We start from the raw sequence: 21,173 nt of genomic DNA, 5'->3' as shown, positions 1-21,173 counted from the left end.
TATAAGGTTTACGTTTAAATAAAAAAAATATATATATATACATTTATTTATTTATAAAATTTCCCCAGTTAAACTTTGATTGTTAAACCATAGCTTGCGGCAAGCAAAATAGTTTGCAAAAAATTAATAGCACAACAAACTACTAGAGTCTGAGTAATAGCAAACACCTCTACAATTCAAGCTTGACCAGATTTGTGGTTTGATTTAATTCTGAAGCAGAGCTTTTTTAAACAGGGTTCATAGGAACTAATTTTTCTTTAGGTACAGAGCAACACATAAAGCTGCATTATGAAACAAGTTTATTAATGGTAAATAAACAAAATGGCTACCTAATAAAACTGGGAGATGCAAATCTACTTTGCTTTTCATTAATTTACCACAAATACTGCCAGAATTTTAAAATGGGGAAGTATTTTTAGGAATCTCACTAAAATCTATAATTCCTTATGAGTCAAATAATATACAACCCTTACATTTTCAGTAAATATTGTCCAAATGGATTTACTGATCCTAAGCATATTTACAAACCCTAAAACAATTCTGTAAAAAACATAATATATATGCAAATCTTGCCAATAAATCCTAAAAAAAAACACCTTTATGATTTAGACATTTTTTCATTGCAGTATACAGTACATGCAATATATTTATTTATAAATTGGAATTTTGGTACTCAGCCATTAGCATCAAAATTAAAATACAGCTCTTATGCATTAACTCTTAATTAGGTTTTATAAATTCCAATAATAATTTGCACAGTAAGCTCCTGAAGTCCAGATTTAATAATGAGTTTCATAAAAGGCTATGTAATTTGTTTCTCTTGTCTTCATTCAAAGTTCAGAATAAATCACTCTCCAGCCACAATGCGCCCTAGGTATGTTGAAAAGTAGCAATTTGTTATTTTTTGGCAAGCTTAGCCACGATGCTTCCACAAATCTACAAATCTACTGAAATAAAATCAACAGGAAATGACCTTTTTTTTTTTTTTTTTTTTTTTTTTTTTTTTTTCTAGATTTATGACAGGTATTGAAAGCAGATAGAAGAATCAACTTGCAATATTGTACACAACCTATCTTCCTTGGGTCACTTTCAACATCCTTTCAGTTTAACATTCAAAGTCTATTTCAACAGAAGTGTAATTTTTGATAGTTGCTTCTACATTACTCTCTGCATGCACTTCTTGTCATCTGTATGTGGGCACTAAAACTTGTATTGGCAAATCAGTTCTGAGAACTGAAAACCAAACAAATCCCCAGAACAAAATCACCAACAAAACCAAATGATTAATTTTCAGTCTGATTGAACTGCTCAGTTTGTAGCAGCATTCAGATTGGCTTAGGGGAACTGTGAACCTATAAAATCAGCAGCACAAAACCAATGGATACGTCTGATGATCTTAGATTTTACATTAGTTTCAAGTCTTTTGAAAGATCCATATAGGTGAATATAGGTGACAGGAAGGGTAGTAAATGAGAAGTGATGTATCTAAGCCAGGAGGGGGCAAACATTTCTTTTAATTCAAAAAATAAAATAAATTCCTTAGTCTCTTCTAAAAATGTGGATAAAATCAAGATGAAAACTTAAATTGTAGTAGTGTTCTTCCACATTAAGGCAAACAAATTACCTTAAAAACAAGACGTGTAACTAATAGTTTATTAAGGTTACATCTTTCTCTAAATACTTACATAAATTACAGTTTAATTTAATATATATAATTTTGTATATTACATACAGACTTTCTATTCAAAAATTCATTTGCCAATCAGAAGTCATAGCACACTGAGCCATAAGTGCTGCAGACACAAGGGAATGTTCTCCATATTGCAAGTAAAAAAAAAAAAGGAGAAAAAAAGTTCTTATCTTTTTTTACTGATTAAATCTTTTTTTTTTTTTAATGATATCTAGAACTTTTATAGCAGAGCAATTATTCCACCGAGCCTAATGAAGTTTTTCAGTTGCAAAAATAGAGAAGTCTTAGTCTTTTGTCTTCAAAGTAGTCCGCTGTTTCTTCTTAAGTACTGCGGCTAAATTCCCTTCTCAAGCACAGCAATGTCAATATGATATACTACTAGATGGTTACTGATGGGATGCAGAATATGGATTATAATTTAATTTTCAAATAGGTCTTATATTCACAAAGCAGAACAAAACTACAGATTTGTTTTGAAATATAATGATTCATATTTGCAGCTGCTGCCTCTCATTTTGCACCTGAAAATCTGAGAGTGCATCTGTACTTACAGGCTCAAATGCTTTGCGAGCAGCTCAAAATCTGACCAATATATTACTTTATATGCACACTTTGTGTAGACCATTGGCTCATATATTAGTTGAAATCAGAGTGAACTCCATCGAAGTACACTGGAGTAGAACTATAATGGAAATTAGATCTGGGCTCATCTGTTTACATCATATTCATTTATCTGACAGATAGCACTAGTCAGGGAAATCTAAATGATTAACACGGTCTGGCACCTGGACATATGTACCAATGTTATTTAAAACTAGATTCCTCTGAAGGATATACCAGGGAAACAACCTACAGAGAAAAAAAAATAAAATTATACAATCTTCACTTTTGTGTTCTAAAACCATTTTTTTTTGAGGGAAAAAAAAAATAAAAAGGCAATAAAATCCTTAGAATCACAAAGTATTACAACAATATTCTAAATTGAACTGAAGTCTGATTTTTTTTTGTTGCCTTGGATATTACAGGAAAGTGTGATAAAAAGCCTGCCAGTTTTTATAGCATAGAACTGTAATTATGTTGGGCTAAAAAATTTAGCTTTTCTGTTTTTGAGTATATATATACATATATTTACATATATCTGTACTACAGTTAAAATACCTTATAAAAACATATAGAAAATATCAATAAGTAGACTATTTTTCTATAAAATGACTTGGATTTTGAAGTGTCCATGCAGTATACATAGCTCAATTAAGCCAGTAAAAGGAAGATTTTGCGAACTCAGTGCTTTATAAAAAGCACTTAAAAACTTGTTCTGGAATTTCTTTAATTACTCCTTCAGCAGTAATTTTAACAAGCAAGAGGTAATGAATCAATGAATTTCTATTATTAAAACTAAAATATTTAATCATTTCTGAACATTACTGAATGAGGTGTCATAAACATTAAACAATATTTGGAAAATTTTCTGAGGAAATAAAAAGTATATTTGGAGACAGAAATCCATTTGCTGACATCAAGTCAGCATTAGATCAAGTTCAACAAACTTTATTTTAAAGTTCTTTATTTCTGTATAACTATTTCTATCAACAGATGTCACCACTGTCTATGGAAGCCTATAAACTTTGGTTCTAGGGTAGATATTCTAAAAAGAAAAAATATATTTCTGTTCACAGTAAAGACTGCAGAAATATTTCATGAAAAGGAGAACAGATATGTTTAACTTTTGTCTTCTAGAATATGGAATAAACTTATTGATTGAAAAGTGCATAATTTATATCACTTTGCTTTTATGGTTAGATTGCCACAAATCCTACCCAGCCCCTGGCCCAACGAACTCCTGGCCGATGGGGTGATCGATCCTGTTAGCTGCCTACCTCTCATACCCATGGGCTCGAGTCCACTCTTCTGGAATCAGAATAGGAACGGAAGGGATCATACTTGAACTCTAAGTGCCAGAGGCAAAATTTACCAGTAGAAGGCCAAGCTTATTTACCTATGTCCTTTCCTGTTGTGGGAATATTCTTATCTACAATATGACTGACAACCAGAAAGTCCCACCCAGTCATTAGTGACCTTTCTTCAGTAGGAATGCACTCAAGAAAGTGGGTTTTGCTTTTCTGAACTAAGTGCTTAGACAACACTCTTTCAATGCAATTATCACTACTTGTGAACAGAGAACTAATAGCTTTTACAGCTCAAATGGACTAAGATCTGGCTTCAGGCTCACAGAGGTGAAACAGGGGGACTGACAGAACTCCCTGCTCATTGTCACTGACTCCTCTCAAAAGTGCTGAACGCATCATAAAAGAAAAATCTGTGGTGCTATTCAGTGATCTATTCCCTGCTACCTACTGAAATAAGAAGATATGAAATAACCTAAATGGTTAGTTAGTATTTTCCTCTGGTTTTGATATAGGATCTTTCAGTCCACAATTCTCTGAAGGACATTTGTACTTATTTTATAATTGTGGCTTACAGCTAGTCACCTGTACTTAGTCTGATGTTAATTGGCCTAATCTTAGCTTCATGAATGCTAGTGTGTCAGCAAACTGGCAGTACTTTTTATTGTTATTGACCACGTTCCTAATAAAAACAGATCAATAAACAAGATGTTCTTCTTGGGATTTTGTAATACCTTTAGCTTATGTTCTTTCTTGACTCAGCATATTTTTTGTAAGTATTTACTAGCTTTGTCTCACAACTTGCACAAAGGTTCCACCAGAACTTTTTGTTTGCAAAACCAAATAATTCATTCACAGTATATAAGCAGCTAATTTGCATCTCTTTTTAAAAAGCACTTAAACAGATATTTAAGTTTTCTGACTTTACCTCGTATCCACTCCTATGCAAATTGGATGATGTTAAATTTAAAAAAGAGTTATTACTACATTACTGTTAGAAGAAACAATGTTTTAAGAGGCACACTCTGGGGAAAAGATTGTCTCATTTGACTTTTTTGTCAAATGCGATCATAGTTTCCCTCAGAAGACAGAGTTCTATACAGGTTCATAATATAAACTGCAGTTAATTAAAATCTATTTATATGCTGCATGACACATAAGCGCTGATTTTTTTTTTTTTTGGCAAAGAAGAGAAAATAAACAAGATAACAGTTTGTTAACAAAACAGAAAAGTTGTATCTTCCTTGCAAAGCCACCAAATTCAGTATACATGTATGTATGCCTACAATAAAGATTGAATCCTTGGCAGTTAAAGCATTAACTAGTAGCAAATGCTGCAGTAGTACTATTACTGAAGAATGGTTTAATAAAATTATACTCTGATGAATTCAGTAACTGTGTGAAAATAGGACAGTGGGAATCATAGGAGAAAATTTAAATAACCTGAGGCATGTTCCTACCTATTAGAGTAGCAAGCTTCACATTTTGAGTTGCTAGATTTCAGTTGTTGAATATAAATACGTGTTGACATTCCGTACAAAATGCATGCTCATGTCCAATTATTTGATATGTCTCATAACGAGTTTAAGTTTTTGAAGTAAAAGCAATTGATGGAAAATAAATTGTCCCATCACACAGCACAAAGCCACTACAGGACAAAATGGAAAACAATCATTAGACATGCAATAAATATGAAGTGGCTTCTCAGTACGTTTATGATTATCAACCACCTTAAAAAAAAAAAAAAAAAGAAAAAAGACGCCTGTCATAAATGTCTATGCTGAGCATCTGTCACCAATGGAGCACTCAGTAACCACCTAGAGATGCAATTGGATTACATTAGCAAAAAAAGGCATTGTAAATGAAGGCATTGCCGTAGGCAGTGTAACTTCTTCCAAGTCAGCAAAGTCCCACTAACACAGGCATTCCCAAGGCTTATGTATACGATACAGAACTGCCCAATTGGTCATTGCCAGTACTTGAAATTACAGCAAATAAACACAGATGCTAAATACCAACTTCAGAAATACAGCCCCCAGCACTGAACTATGCCCCAGCCTTTGTCTATAGTCCTAGACAGATCACTTGATTCTGTGGATTTCTGATGAATTCAGGTGAGGAGATGAAGTAATTGCTCAGTTGCTTTAAGTACCATGGTTGGTGGTATCTCTTTTAATGTTATATAAAATGGGGATTAAAAAATGCTTCCTCTCACTCCTACCTTATCTTCTTTTATTTAGACAGATTACTGTAGATTGGAGTAAAATATCTTCCACAAATTTTACTAAGAAAACCAATCTTGGGTTTCCATTATAAGATTTTATGATATATTATGTATGTTGATATGCTATATGTTTACCCTGTGTTGTGACTGAACCAAATGAAGGCGACGTGTATTTGCTTACTTCACTAAAATTGCAACACTACCTTGAAAAATAATGCTATGATTTTTTTCTTTTCTACTGACAGCCTGCAGATGAATCTTAGAAGCAACTGAGTAAATTTAGGTCTAAAAGAAGAGTCCAGGAACAATATGTTTCTAAACAGCAATCTGGTTAAGAACCATTCTGATAGAAGCCAATGCTAACTTTGTTTAAAGAACATACAGCATTGCTGTGATATGAAAATGGGATGAAAATAACTTTTAATAAATGTCTTTAAGAAATTTAGAATTAATTCCCACCTAACAGTCAGAGCACTGAACAGGTAGGACTGTACACAGACAATCCATGGGAATAGTATCTGCATAAAGCATGCTACTAACAATAGCTGTGCTTTCTTGTTCGTTCAGTTTCTCTTGTTCAATGGAGCCACAGTTACCTGGTTATTTTGGTGTTTTCCTAGTTGTCAGAGTTCTGTAAGCTGAAAGCATATTAAACTCCAGCCACTCCAAAGAAGCCCAGAAAGAGTCATGACATTTTTCCTTAACTTCACAAATAAATGGTACAGGAGGACACTGAACTAGTTCTGTCCTGTAATGCTTTCTCCATTTTGAAGGAGATATTAGAGGAAAAGATGTGGAAAATTCTGGGAGGTGCCATTGCTTTTTAATACCTGACCGAACCAAGTGAAGTTGCGTTGGCCAGTGAAGTTGGTTCATCAAATCTTTAGCAGGGGCTCTGAGTTTTCAACTCATTTTTATTACTTAGTTTTTATCCATCCACGTTCAAGTATAAAGTACAAGAGTCCTTGAGGCTATTTGCTTTTAGCACAAAAGAACTACTGAAAAATTCCGAATGTATCTACACTAGCTAGGCTCTAGCTCATAGAGAATATGCTGTTTGGCCAAACACAGTCTGACTGTCTGTCAGAACACGTCATGTCTTTAGCAGCAAAGCCACCTCTTTCACATTTAATGTTGAGAAAATCCAAACTTTTTTTTTCTTTGTATACTGTTACTTCCCTGTTCCCAACAAGTCATACAGCATCCCCAAAGTTACAGCTGTAGTTTATATCACCAGATTTTTTTTTCTCTCTCTTTTTTTTTTTTTTCCTGCTCACAATAGCTACAGAATAAAATACATACTGTCAGAAGAGAGTTTTCAGCAGGTTTATATTTACCCTCTGCTTGAACTGGATTATATGTTCTTTCATGCAAGAAGGCTAAAGGTAAAATGAAAACTCTCACTTGTGTGCTTAAGAGAATATGTGCTAAATCAAACCATTTCTGTGAAATATCACTGTGCTTCTTTGCAGAAAAATTCAGACAAGTTTGGTTTTGTGTGAATGCACTAAGACTGTCACCACAGACAACGGTTCTACTTTGCACATCTCAAACACCATTAAGATGCTCAGGACCAGAATACGAGAGGCTGATTGAAAAAGCAAAGCAAGTAATGTAAATTATGGGGAGACTATCTGGCAATTGGAGAATTATGCTGCACCTACGTTATCAAATTTTGCTAACAAAATTTGCCTCTTATTATTGTATCACCTTATGGCAAATGGGATCTGCTGCAATACTACAAATTACTGTCAGCTGTGAGAGGACTAATGGAAAAATCAAGATATGAACTAAGTCATCTTGCAATTTCTCAGGTAAAAAAAAAAAAAAAACACAAAAACAACACAAAACAAAACACTGATGTTTTTACGTGTAGCAGAGCATCCAAATGTTACTGCAGACTATTCAAAGAAAGGTCAAATTCTACATGTAAAAAATTGCTATCAACAGCAGATTTTCTTAAATATGGATATTAATCTGTTTCTCCAGCTTGGTTCTCACTTCATACACCCCAAACAGTGCCTCTTGCATATTAACTTCATTCACCATCTCTGTCACCTACCCTGGTCAGCATTCCTCTTTGCTGGCTGGAGGCTTTTGCAGTTGGTTTGCAAGTATGAAATCATAATGTAATTTGTATATGAAAAGACAAGATAGTTCTGTTGGTCTGTGCAATGTCTTCAGAGGTATGATGATAAAGAGAACGATAACTGACGTGAAAGTCTGGTACACCCAAATGAAACAGGAATTTTAAAAACGACATCAAAAGAAACAGATCACTGAAGAAAGTTAACTGAAGAACTTACCCGTGGAGATTGACACTTCAAAGTGTCACATTTTCACGAGGTAACTCATAGCGTACAACAAAAAATTCCAGTTAGCACACCACACGATACAGGAGCAGGCTGCCATATATATGCCTATGCTTTCCAAGGATAAAGGGTTTACTGGTCTGGGTTTGGACATACAATGTACTTGCATGCATCAGACTTTTGCTTTGTGAATATTTCAGATTCATTCTGCATGCGCCATGGCAGCACTTTGATATATGTGTTGTAACTCTGATTAGAGTAATACACTGTCTCTGCTGTCTAGAAATCATGAACCATTCTGCCAAATCCTCTAGTTCTACACCAAGGAAATTTTTATATGAGAAAGAAAGACACATCAATGGAAATCCAGATGCAGAACTGCCTTGAAACAGACGCCACAAGGATGCATAAGCACAATCCCACACAGCTTTTTCAAAGAGCAGCCAGATACTGAAAAGGGTGTGTTGTAGTGGGAACAAGACCTGAATGTGGATGTACTTTGCTGAAGTAGCTATGCCAGTAATAATGTGTTGGGAGAAATGTTTCCGGTAAAACTCTGCAACATGCTGTACGTGGTTTGTGAAAGTGTTTTCACTTGATGGTACAGAGATTGCAATCCCTGCCAAAAATACAACGGGTGCTTCAGTGAAATGTAAAGAAACTTGAAGTGGGTTGACTACAACGAGATTTTGTTTGGCTTTTAAACTCTGGCAAGATACAGCTTTATTACTGTACATCACAGTATTATTCCACTGATTCAACATATGCACTATTAGACTTCAGAATAGTAAGATTTTTGACTCCTTCATGTTAATTTAGAAACGATGTATTATCTTCTGTTTAATAAATTTAATATTTCAATAATTAATTGGAATATTATATATAGGTTATAAATATATATATACACATATAGTTACTTTTAACTTTTTCAATACAGAAGCATGCAAAAAAGAGCTCATTCACAAGCACCATGCATGAAGATAAAGTGGAATCGCTTACCCAAATATTTATCAAAGCTAGCATGCATCAAGTCGCAGAATTTGACTTTAGGCAGATGATACAGAAAAAAACTACCAAAGATATGGATATCACTGCATTTGCCATAGGAATGGGTATCCCCTACACCTGTATTAGAGAATTAATAGCCATACACAATGGGTAAATGGGAATATATATCCCTCTCATGCTTCAAAAAAGGACAGTACAGTTCTGTTAGAGAATTCCTCATATCAAAATTTCTGTGCTGGACCTTATCTGTGGTTAAAATGTGGGTTTCATTGACTAAACATCCTGCAGTCCGGTGTTCTTTATTCTATTTGCTTCAAGAAAACAATCTGCCTGTCATATCCTTGGAAGTGCTTATTTAAAGCAAACAAACAAACAAAAACCAACCTACATTGTGTTACAGAGAAAAATAAAAAGGTATTTCCTTTACTACTGCTGTTTTATGTAACTTTTAGAAGCTAATTGCATTATGATAGTTGGTTCAACTTCATGCAGCTCCATAATCAAAGTGTGGAATAATCAGGATCGCTAATAATTTTCTCAAGAGTCATCTGTCAGCACCCATAACTCATTATAAAACCAATTATGTCACTTCTGGCATACCTTTCAACACTTTGGTGCCTGCCAAAGTAAAAATCAATAAAAGGTTATTACTATTCCAAGGCTGTTATTAGGTAAGTGGCTCCAGTGGCACTCCCTGTTGGGGGACTGCCATTAAAGCTTTTAGAACTGTGTAATCCTGGAGTCTTATTAGGCTACTTTAGTGAGCATAATTCAAAACACAAAAGTATTTTCAAACTTATTGTTAATACCTCCAGTTGACTAGTTACCTTGAAACACTGATGTAGGCTGCTGAGTAACACTGACAGAACTTATTGAACAATAGCACATACTTTTATGAGTTTTATGTGTTTAATAACAATAGAGTTTCACCTGAATTCTTCTGGTCTGATAGAAAAATTCATTCTCTGCCACACAGGCAAAGATTTCTCCATTTTAATACTTGATATATGTATTATAAAACACACTTCAGATTACAAGGTCTGTAAATTCCACTTAAAATATCACTAAATTTTGAAATGCAATATGACTGGGCACTGCAGCAATCTGCCCTAAATCCACCTTTAAAGTGCCAAAATCAAACATAAATTGATGACAAGTGTTCTGGCAAATTAGATCTTTTAAGCAATCATATTATAGATCTATCTCTTTCATAGATGAACACCTCTCATTCATTTTACTTACTACATTCATCAATCTCCTTTTCCAAGTGTTAATGAAGTTGAAGTGCCCACATTATCTATCAGTAAGGAAGAGTAAACAATGAATTAAATTTAGAAAACTTCCTGTTCTATCTACTCAGAAAACTACTGAAGTAGATCAATTAAGCTAAGCTAAAGATGACAAAAATTGCTAGCTGAGGATCTCACCCAATTGCTGCACATATTATTTATCTATATAAAAACATCCCGGGTTACAGTCTGAAAAGCATAATGGAAATAAATGTATCCTACTGCAATCTTCACCAAGTTCTAACAAAGACAATTGTAATGCTCAGTGAACCTACTTAAAATTATTTGTAATAATTTCTAATAACTTAAACAGTTTCAAAATGCTTCAAGTCATACTATCTAGTAAGCATTTTTCTGTGTTAGTCAAAATCCTAAAGCAAATACTTAAATACAGATTATTCAAATTACACATGGCCCAGTAAGTCACAAAATCAATTATACAGTAATTAATCAAATGCATACTGCCCTCAGTCTTTGGAAAAAAAATAAAAAAAATGGTGAATCTTTTCAGTCACTTTGGCATTAAGGACTGGTTAAACGTAACTTCTATTAAAAAGCTTCAAAGACAACTTTTCTCTTGTGATTGTTCCTTAACTGGTCAAGCTTCAAAAACCATGTGTAGGAAGATGTACTTCCTTCCTTTTTTTTTTTTTTCTTTTAGAAAACAAACAAAATAACTATATTAAAAAAAACTATAACCCAAACAAACTGAAAAAAAATTAGAACAGTAGCTGTTTTTCCAAAGCTGCTGATGTGCCTATATGCTAAATCTGCACATTGCTGATCCTGGAGAATTAATTTTTGTTGTTGCCAAAAGAAGCGTTTCAATAGCAGCTGCTCTTCCAAAAGAGATAAATCCAAATAAACAAATAAATCAGTTAGTGAGGTCTACATAGTTCTAGTTTATAAGAAGCCTGAGTGCATGTGTATTAACCCATGAATGAGGACTCATTTGCAATCACGTATCTTTGTAGAACCAGGGCTTGATGAGAGGACACAGTGAACAAAGAGCACTTTAAAGCATGGAGTAATTTTGCTTGTATGAATAAATAACATGGAGGGAGAACTAAACTGGAGCAATGAGAGAGAAGTCAGAACACATTAACTGTGGGAACATCCCCCTGTGTGGGCCAATCTCAAGACTCATAGGATGGCAACCCCTTCTTCCCAGGTGGAGCATGCTGTGATAGTTCATAAAACTGTCCATGCAGGTGAAGGTGCCCTCAGAGCCCTCTTCGCTGTCAAAAATGACAGCAACAAACTTGATACTTCCTGCCACCTAGAGAGGCTCAATGCTCTGCATTCATGCCAATAACAAGTTTAATGTGAACCATTAGAAATACAACTGAATACATAAAATGAAGCATATACACATAAAAGCTCTTTTGATCGTGCTGGTTGACCAAATATTACAGTAGAGAATATTCAAAAGGTGAATCTCAATGAAAAATCCTCCAATACTTCTCAGTACAAAACAAGTATTAACAGGAAGAAAAATAGGTCACCTTCCAAAATTGTCTATATTATTCACAAATTTAAATTTGTGAAAGACAGTAAATGGAAATGAGATCTCTCCATTTCTTTACCTTTGCAATGATCTCATGCAGTTTGAACGAGGGATCCAGCTCTTCAGTTTTTGTTGCATGTGCAGGAAAAAGAGCTTCGGAGAGAAAGCTAGAATTCTGTGAGAAAGAAAGAAACACCCTTTTAGGATTCTACATCAATTTATTCATTCAAATACTTATTGGGTTTTGTTCAGAGGCTCAAAACTCTTCCAATTGTTCTTAAGTTTTGTGGATTATTAGCTTTTATTGTACTGATCTAATTAACTGATTCCAAGTCCTTGAAAGAGACAACCCCGCCCAAGTTTTATAACTATTTCTGGAATAGCAGTAGTCTTTGTAATTATGTTTCCTAACCCAGCAAAGAATTTTTCTACAGGGAGGAAAAAAAATTGTGCCAGCATTACAACATTCAATAAATGAGTTATAATTCATTCTTCAGAATAAATGTAAACACGATAATCAAAGAACATACTTTTATCTTCTGCAAACATGTTAATTCAGTATAAAGTAATACCATATGCATAAGATGGGGTTTTGGTCAGTTCCCTCTTATACCCTCTAGGTTTACCACTCTTTTATAATATTTGTACAAAACGTTTGTGTCTCGTACAGCAGGAAAGCAAGCAAGCAGGTTGCATATTTGCTGTCACAAGAAAACAATAAACTGATACCCTGGTGTGGACTGAAAAAAAGCAAAAAGAAACAAAAATAAAACCCCAGGTCTCAAATGTACACAGATGCCTGAAACTGGGAATTATTTTGAGCCTGTGTTTGTGAACCCAGTATAATAATCCAGAAACAAAACTAAAATGAAAAATCTTTCTCTACATCTCTATAGCCCCAGAGGCATGCACCCTAAAATTATCCTTTCTTTTGTTAACTGCCTGTAGTTTTGCCCTCTAGTTATGGTCAGAGCCGGCCCTCCTGGAACAGCTAGGAATCTAGTGCCCATTTTATACCCCACTGGGTATAAAAATAAATGCGGAGGTCCAGCTTGATGGACTCCGGTGCTCTGCCCACTTGGTAAGCATACTTTGAATACATGTACTGCTCACCAACAGCAATGAGTTGAAGACAAGACCACAGAAACTACAGCCAAAGTTATTTCAGAGATCAGCAGAAGGATATGAAAGTGCACGAGTATCATACCATTCTAAAAATTATTAGTTATAAGCAGTTCTTTTAAAAATATACTCTTCAAAATGAATTCTGACACAGATAATCAGAGACAAATCCTCTGCAACCCTGCTTCACTTACCTATGTCCTGAAAGAGTAAAAAAAAAAAAAAAAAAATTTCTCAAGCCCTGTGCCAGGCTCTGGTTATCTCTAGGCAACCAAGTTCAACATCATAATATTTTGTATCTCCTTTTAGAAGGCCTAAATTTTTAATGAATCTTATTCTGCATTTTGATTTGCCAAGCACCTGAATATAATACTACTGTATTTAGCTAGAATATCCTGGACTGTTAGGCAATATTGACAGTGTTTTGGAATCACATCCTTCTCAATTACCAGCTTCCTGCATCTACTAGACTAACATTCCTTCTCTTCTTGGTATACAGCAATCTTCAATAGGTTTTATCTTTATACTCAAACTCTTCTCCCCCTCCCCCAGTTTGTCTATACAGGAAGTGAAGCCTTTTTTTTTAGGGAGTGTTAAACCTTGTAATGATGCTCAACTCATTCTTTAACAGCCAAAGAGTTACTTACATTCAGATGTTTCATGCTGAGCAGCAGCTGAATAAAGTTCTGGTAATGAAGTATTAAAACTGATCAGAGCTTAACAGAATTGATTTGTAAGGTTTGCACTCCACTACCTTTTCACTTGCTAAAAACACTCTGTAGGACTTATTGTTTTAAACATTGGGAAGTAAGCAAATGAGAGAGACAAACAATTTAGATGCTTTGTTCTGGCTTGTACAACCTCTCTTTATGTGACTGAGCTTTGCTCTTTCTCATGCTGGGTTCCAAGCCATACAAAGGCTGAAGAAAAATTGTACTTGAGAAAAAGTAAATAAATAATGATAATAAAAAATGCTGTTAGCTCCAATTCAAACGTTAAAAGGAAGTAGAGAAAAAGCCTACCCCACTCTTTAAGCAATATAAAGTCTCTCTCTCATGCACCCTTGGGGGATAAAGTGGTGGTATCCGATCTGTTCCAGCTGCATCAGAACTGTGTTTGTATCACCCAGGACGTCACATCACATGGAACCAAGAGCCAGTTTTGAGCACTACAGTGGCACGGCACTGTTAGTTGTCTATGCAAACTAGCATGGGACACAAATGCACTATGATCATATCAGCAGTGTGATATGCCAATATGCTCTACTCAAAACAACTCCATTTAGGCTTAGTTCCCTACAGATGCTCAGTCCACCTCCTAAACTAGTACATTACAGCTAACTTCAGCCTCTCTGAATAGTGTGACATGTCTCATAGAAAGCTCAGTGAAAGGTAGGCCTCGAGAAAGATAGCTACACTGCTGGTAATTTTGCTTGTTAATTTTTTCTACAGATTAATGCCTGCATGATGAATATTATATCAGTATTTCCATGCATTTCCAGAGAATTATTTCTGGTTGTAAGCTTCCACCACTTTCTTAATAAATAAATAAATACAAGGTATAATTAGCCCTCACTCATACAAATTCTTGTGTTCAGTCACGCATCTGTGTTGTATAACTTGTCACAGAAACATCAGAATAATAAATGAAGTCATTCTTCCCTTCAGAAAACTTCTTTTTTTTTTTTTTTTTTTTTTTTTTTTTTAAGATTTCAGGGAGAAGATGCACAAAATCATTTATTATAAAGATAAAATACATACTTCAAGATTAACTCATTACATCTATTAATCTTTGTTTTAAGTTTGTGCACTAGTTTACAGAGCCATGTCATTTGACTGGGGGGAGGTTGAGGAAGATTGTCATTCTGCTACAGTGGTGCTAATGCTGTTCATCATCATTCGCATAATTGCAATCAATAATGTAGAAACAGTTACATTATTTATATTCTTTCTTGAGTACCTTACTGAGAGTCAGTGAAGGGAATGATTACTGAATTAGATTTGCTGCACAAGATCAGACCGTAGCTCCATCTAGACAAATGTTATTTCTTTGGAAGCTGAACTCGATGGATCAGATGCACGCATGACAGGGAAACCCTGCTTAACACGCTTTTACCTACCTTATTCTAGGCACATACCTGAAGAGCACAGGTTAGGATTCTAGTAGTTCTACTTTCATAACACATTCAATAGCAGAGATACAAGCATGGGAAGTGTTTCATTCATACATTCATACACATTCTTTTAATTTAGGTGCCTTCTTGAAGCACCTAATTATACAGAATGAACTCAAGCATTTGTATCTATCTTTCTAAGACTGAATGATTTGATGGTCATTACCATGTTGTAAAGCACTTAGAAATCATGGCTGATATTTTTAGAAATGATGCACTAGGTGAGAATTTTCCCTTTAATTGTGAAGTTTACCCATTTACAAACATGATCAGTTCACTCATCCCCTATATGGGAATATCTTCTGCTTGCCCATTTTCCCAAAGAAAGGAATCCTCAGGATTCCAATGTACCATGAATCAAAGAAAAGCACATGGGTGAAATTCACAGCAGTTCCTGAAGGTTATCAAGTAGCTCTGATGGCTGTTCTTGTTTTACTACCACATATACCAAGCTCTTACAGTGAATATTCAGAAGAATTTAAAGCATCATGTCAAGTTTCTCCCTCACTGCTAATGAGAAAGTGACTCTTTTATTATTCACTCGGTTCACAGGCTTGTGTTTTCATCTTTCATATGCTGAAACCTACTGGAAGCCTTGAACAGCATATTTCATTAATTTCATAATTTTTTGTTCATAGAGCAGGTTTAGCTTTTTTCTTTTTCTTTCCCCCCCCTACCCTCCCAATTCAAGTGGAAGGAAATATTAGCTTGTAAGTGTTTGCATTACACAGGTGAGTGGTGTGACTGAACCCCAAACAAGCTAGAGCTCTGATGCAGATCAGCCCTGTTATCTTCCTGAATGCAAATACCTCAAAAGGCAAACTTCATTTTTCTTCAAAACTAGGAACAGAATGAGAACAGAATCCGGGACATGTAGTTTCTCTACACAGGGTGTTGTTATTTTTAGATTTTTTTTCCTCAGCCCAGCAATCTTCCAGTGTCTTTCCACTGTGTAACAAATTCAGCACAGACCCTGCCTGGATCCCAAGAACAGAACTTATTTTTCCCCATCTGTCTTGTGGTCAGGCTATGAATATGCTCTCATCCCTTCTGTAGTGAAAGGTTTGGAGGTCTTTTTGATTTCTATTACTGTTTCCCTTTCACACTGGCCCAGTTACTCACTCCTTCATGTGAGGAGTGAGACCACATCTATGCTTGGAAGAACTCTCCTAGATATATTCTTTCTCTGGATGCCACTGAGCAATTAACACTCCTTCCAAAGGCTTCCAACCTAGTCGAGACCACAGCAGCTGGGCAAGGCCAACAGGTAGTCTTTGCTACTGCCTCCTTTTAAGTACTGACTTTTAAAGGAACACAACATAAGCAAGTAACAATGAGTAAACAACTCAAAACACATGTTGGCAACACAAGTGGCAAGTCTCTTTGATCATGCTGGAATCAACTCTGTTTGCTAAGATCTTAAAAAGGAGTCATACACAATCACTGCTTTAAGCAGGCTTTAGTATTTTTGCACTTCAGTTTTCTGTCCAGGAAACAATGATTTTGCTATGGAATGTACATAAAACAGAGCAGATGACTACAATTTTATATATTTATACATATTCATATATAAAATTTATTATGTGCAAGATGTTTTTAATGTGCATATACATAGATAATACCTGCAAACAATTAATCCAAGATTACTCTCTGAAATACCTTGCTGGCATCTGAAATATCTTACTTTACCCTTCTGAAGGGAAATGTTTAAAACAGTTGTTTTGTTCTGAAAGAAAAGACGGCTCCATAAAGAACTTCAAAAGAGGCAAAGATACTTTGGTTCTCTTACCTTTTATAGTCTTTCAAGCACTATGCTAACCAGAGAAAGCTGCAAGAACTTTCCAAATAACAGAAGCCCACTCTTTATCCCAGGGAGCACACGGCAGAGATACGACTCTAGATGGTGTTTCAAGAGTATCTCTCAGCATTTAACAGCAAGAGCAACACTTTCCTACAGTGAGAAACTGAATCAGCCTCCTCATTTATTCTTTCAGTGAGCTCATAATAGCCTGTGTTAGTTTTTATTTTTAATAGCCCTTTCCTAAGCAAATTTCTAGTAAATGTACACTAGGAAAAAAAAAAAGACATGATAATCCAAAGAACATTAAAGCCAACTATATTATTTTTTTATGCAGCAGGAATTATAGCTATGGTTGCCGCCCTCACTCTCCCACACTCCATTCCTAAACAAAATTAATCTCCCTTCACTTTAGTCAGGCACCAGTACCATGTTAGATTTAGACAAAGATTCCGTATTATCATCTGAACTCACTTCTGGGGAAGTCAGGCCCGAACCTCACCGCATGGAGATGACGCTGCTCACAGCAAGGAAGGAGTTGACAGCATGAACAGGGGTGAGGCAAACTTCTAACAGCTCCTTCATTTTGCCTTCCATGCAGCAGCAAGCTCATAATCAGCACTCACTTTGTGCACTGTCCACAATTATCTATATATTCTGGAGCTGAAAGGTCTCATGATGATATCAATTTATGGAAAGACTTTCTCAAGGTCAGACCACCGTGAGACACCCTATAATTTAGGCAGTCCAGCTTCCATTCATTCAATTACAAATTTTCTCTTCACTGTTTGTTGTCATTTGTAAATTGTTCCACAGCTATCCAAATGGATTAAGAATGTTTGCTTTTCTGATATTAAGCTACATTTTTATTACACAATCTGCACAACCTGTAGAAAAGACAGTGCCAATAATCCTTGAATTCCCAGTATAATGCTTTAGGATTCACTACAGTCTCTTCAGAAGAGAAATGAAGGGGAATATATAACATATATTAGAAGCTCACTTCCAAAAATCCCCTTTGTCTCATCTTCCTTTTGGAAATATCAGTTAACCTGATCTTTTCAACACTCATTTAACGAAACATTCTGTGAAATTAGAAAGACATTGGTGTTCTACTTCTCAAATAATGGGTCACTTCTGATTAAACTTCGATTGAACATCCAACTTTCAATCTTAAAACAAATTGCCTCCTTTTCTTTTTAATTTGAACCCAATTTCCTGCTGTCCTCAGCTCTCCTGACAGTAATTAATTGATTTATGAATTGATTAAATGGGGATCGAAAATGCAGAAAGAAAAATCTAAAAACCCCCAACCTAGCTCTCTCTTGTTTATTTATGATGGACACTAAAATTCACTCCTGATTTATTAGACTCATTTTCCTAACTTATCTTGTTCTTCCTCAACTAATAAAATGAACAGAATGGTTCACCTTCTAAAGGCTCTAAACTTGCCATCCCTTGTGTACCTTCCTATACCGTGCTTTCAATTTATGTACCAAATTTAATCCAATCCATTTTTAGTCATGAATAAAAGCTCATGGCACCTCTGGTGAATTAATGTATAGCAGTAAATACCATAACATATCTTAGAGATATATTTTCTGCCATTGAAAAACAATAATACTACTAATAATAAAGAAACAGACAAAAAAAAAAAAACAACCAACAAAACAACAACAAATGTTACCACCTTGTCTTAGAGGTGGAAATAGTTCTGTTGTAAACACAAGCAGTTTTGTTTACTAGACTATGACTATGTTTATTAGACAATGCTGCATCTACAATAACAGGATTCCTGTTTTCTTGACTGTTACTCTGGAAAAAAAAAATATATATATATATATGATTAGTATCCCTCCCCCCTTACCCAGGTGAATAATTCACAAATCCCTTCAGAATTACTAGTTTTTTAAAGTTACTTTGTGGTTGGTTTTTGTTTACTCGTTTTTGAAAGTAACATGCAGTGGAGGTTTCTTGACTCAGCAATGACCATCTGGAAAACTGGTCTTTGCACCAACCTTCTTTTTTCTGTTTGACTTCCCCCTTGTCAATATTTGTCAATATTGTCAACACTTGTGCCAGCTTCACCCTTCACCACTTCACAGCTTTTGTACCTCCAATTTTGTATAGCACAAAAGCAACAGACACTTAAGAAGGAATAATAGAGGGAAAGCAGTGAGAACAAAAATCCTTTGGCAGTTCGTACAGTTAGGCCAAGCAGTATAATCATGATAGCCTAATGCTGCCATGAGTCCTAATGTCTGCAAAGCATATACAAAAAAGAGGGATGAAAGCCAAGAGAAAGACATTTATTTTCTTCACGTAGATCAAAGAATAATGTCTGGTAGAGGTATAAAGCCTCTGCTGCATCAGGAGTGAGAATATAATCTCATGCCTGTCCATGTCTATAAGTTGGATCTGGTCCACGAGCTATTAACCTATTTCACTCTTTCTGCCTTTTTGTAATACAACAGCATGAAGGGTAGAGTTGTAGCAGCCTGAGGGGAACACACAGACATGCAGTGTCTGGACAATAAAGCAGAAAGGAAGCAGTGCTTACCTTCAAAATCAACCTGAGAAACAAGTTTAGTTGAGATTTTGAATTCACCTGCAGAGCACACACTATAAAGTTATGCCAGTGTCTAAAACTATTACCCAGACATCCAGAGAGGCCTACAGTTGCATGAGGAGTTATCTGCATCTGTATTCATGACCACTGCCAAGAATTTGTCACAGCATGAAGGAGAAAACCACGTCAGAAGAAAAGATAAAGAGAAAGCAGTGAGCAGAACAAAAATACCTTTGAAATCTGCACTGCAGGCTTTCACTAATTCCTTCTTCCATTTTACCCTAAGTCAAGCATTTGGCATATGGCATCTTGGCAGCAAATATACAACTGTATTATTTGTGAAACAGGTGTTTCACCTCAGATAGGCTAAAAGACCTTTTTTTTTTTTTTTTTTCCTGATGGGGTAGAAGAGAGGTTTCACTGGAATAAGGGTCAAAGAAAGTAACGGAAAAAGGCATCTCAGATTAAAATACGATTTATCGTCAGCTAATCAGCTATCTGGAAAACTTTTTGTTTGTTTGTTTTTGAGAAGGTGCAGTAGACTGAAGCAGATTTTTAAACAGATGTATTGAAACACTGGATTATGTAGCATAGAACATACTGAAGCCAAGGTGCGTTTCTCTTATGTGTGTGTTAAACTGAATTGGTTAAATCACATCTGACATTAAGGTATAGCATATAGGATTTCACACTAATAAAAGCCCTTAAGTCTGCAAACACATCACAGAAGAGAGTGCATGTCTCTCCATCTTACCAGGAGACTGAATTTTCCCTTTCTAGCAAATGCTCTTGAAATCTAATTAAATATTCCCTCACAAAATCCACAAAGGATTATGATTTAAAAGCTACTTTTCACTGGTTATTAAGTAAATGAAACTAAAGACATAAAATGAGTATACTTTTCAATTACTTTTAAAAAGTAAAGCTTTGCAGTTGCCACAGCCTAATGTGTGTCAAAACTCTCAAAGTGAGAATGACCCTGTCCTGTGAAAATGGGCATGGCAGAGGGAGTTTCTGACAAGACTTTCCTCAAATAATTTTACTGCTTCAGTTGACTAAAGAGGTTTTAATAAAGAAAGAAAAACAAATCTTTTCTTTTTTTCTTTTTTATTCTGGTAAAGATGTGCACTGACCTTGTGATGTCATCAGATGCTGGACAAAATAAGCAAGGCCTGTCAAATGAGACTACACAGAAAACGGAAGAAATAGAATTGCAATCACTGCTGCACGATTTGTTTTATTATTCAAATCAACTGTAGCCAGATAAAGCTCGAGCCAGCAGTCATCAGACAGGAAAAGAATATATGCATTTTTCTCTCATCTCCTTTAAGTTAATGTTTTCTTCCTTGCATTTGTAAGTGAATTGAATAATCACTGTAAATTCACAGACCACAGCATGAAGAAAGCAGCTTTTAAGATACTGTGATACTTGCATAGCATTATTCCTCCCTTGAGTATTCCCTGGCTGCTTTGCAAACTGAAGGCACAATAAGCAATGTCAGTAGGAGGAAGCAGCCCAAGCCAGAAAGTGAGAACCTCAGAGAAGATCTTCCCAAAGCTTCAGAAGGCTAGAAGGA

The 21,173-nt window shown here is 35.3% G+C and overlaps 1 protein-coding gene across 13 annotated transcripts in view; it reads right to left on the bottom strand.

The window, feature by feature from the left end:
* NAALADL2 (N-acetylated alpha-linked acidic dipeptidase like 2) overlaps positions 1–21,173 on the bottom strand; it is a 430,872-nt gene that overhangs the window by 50,603 nt on the left and 359,096 nt on the right. For all 13 annotated transcript variants that reach the window (XR_011099258.1, XM_068691739.1, XM_068691746.1 and 10 more), the window contains one exon: positions 12,014–12,109. Coding sequence is in view for 12 of the 13 variants with exons in the window: in XM_068691739.1 (XP_068547840.1) it covers positions 12,014–12,109 (96 nt within the window). In the remaining variant the exon portion in view is untranslated. The remainder of the gene's footprint in view (positions 1–12,013; positions 12,110–21,173) is intronic.

Source organism: Anas acuta, chromosome 9 (assembly GCF_963932015.1).
Source record: "Anas acuta chromosome 9, bAnaAcu1.1, whole genome shotgun sequence".
NCBI lineage: Eukaryota > Metazoa > Chordata > Aves > Anseriformes > Anatidae > Anas > Anas acuta.
This window is presented reverse-complemented; position numbering and strand designations above follow the sequence as displayed.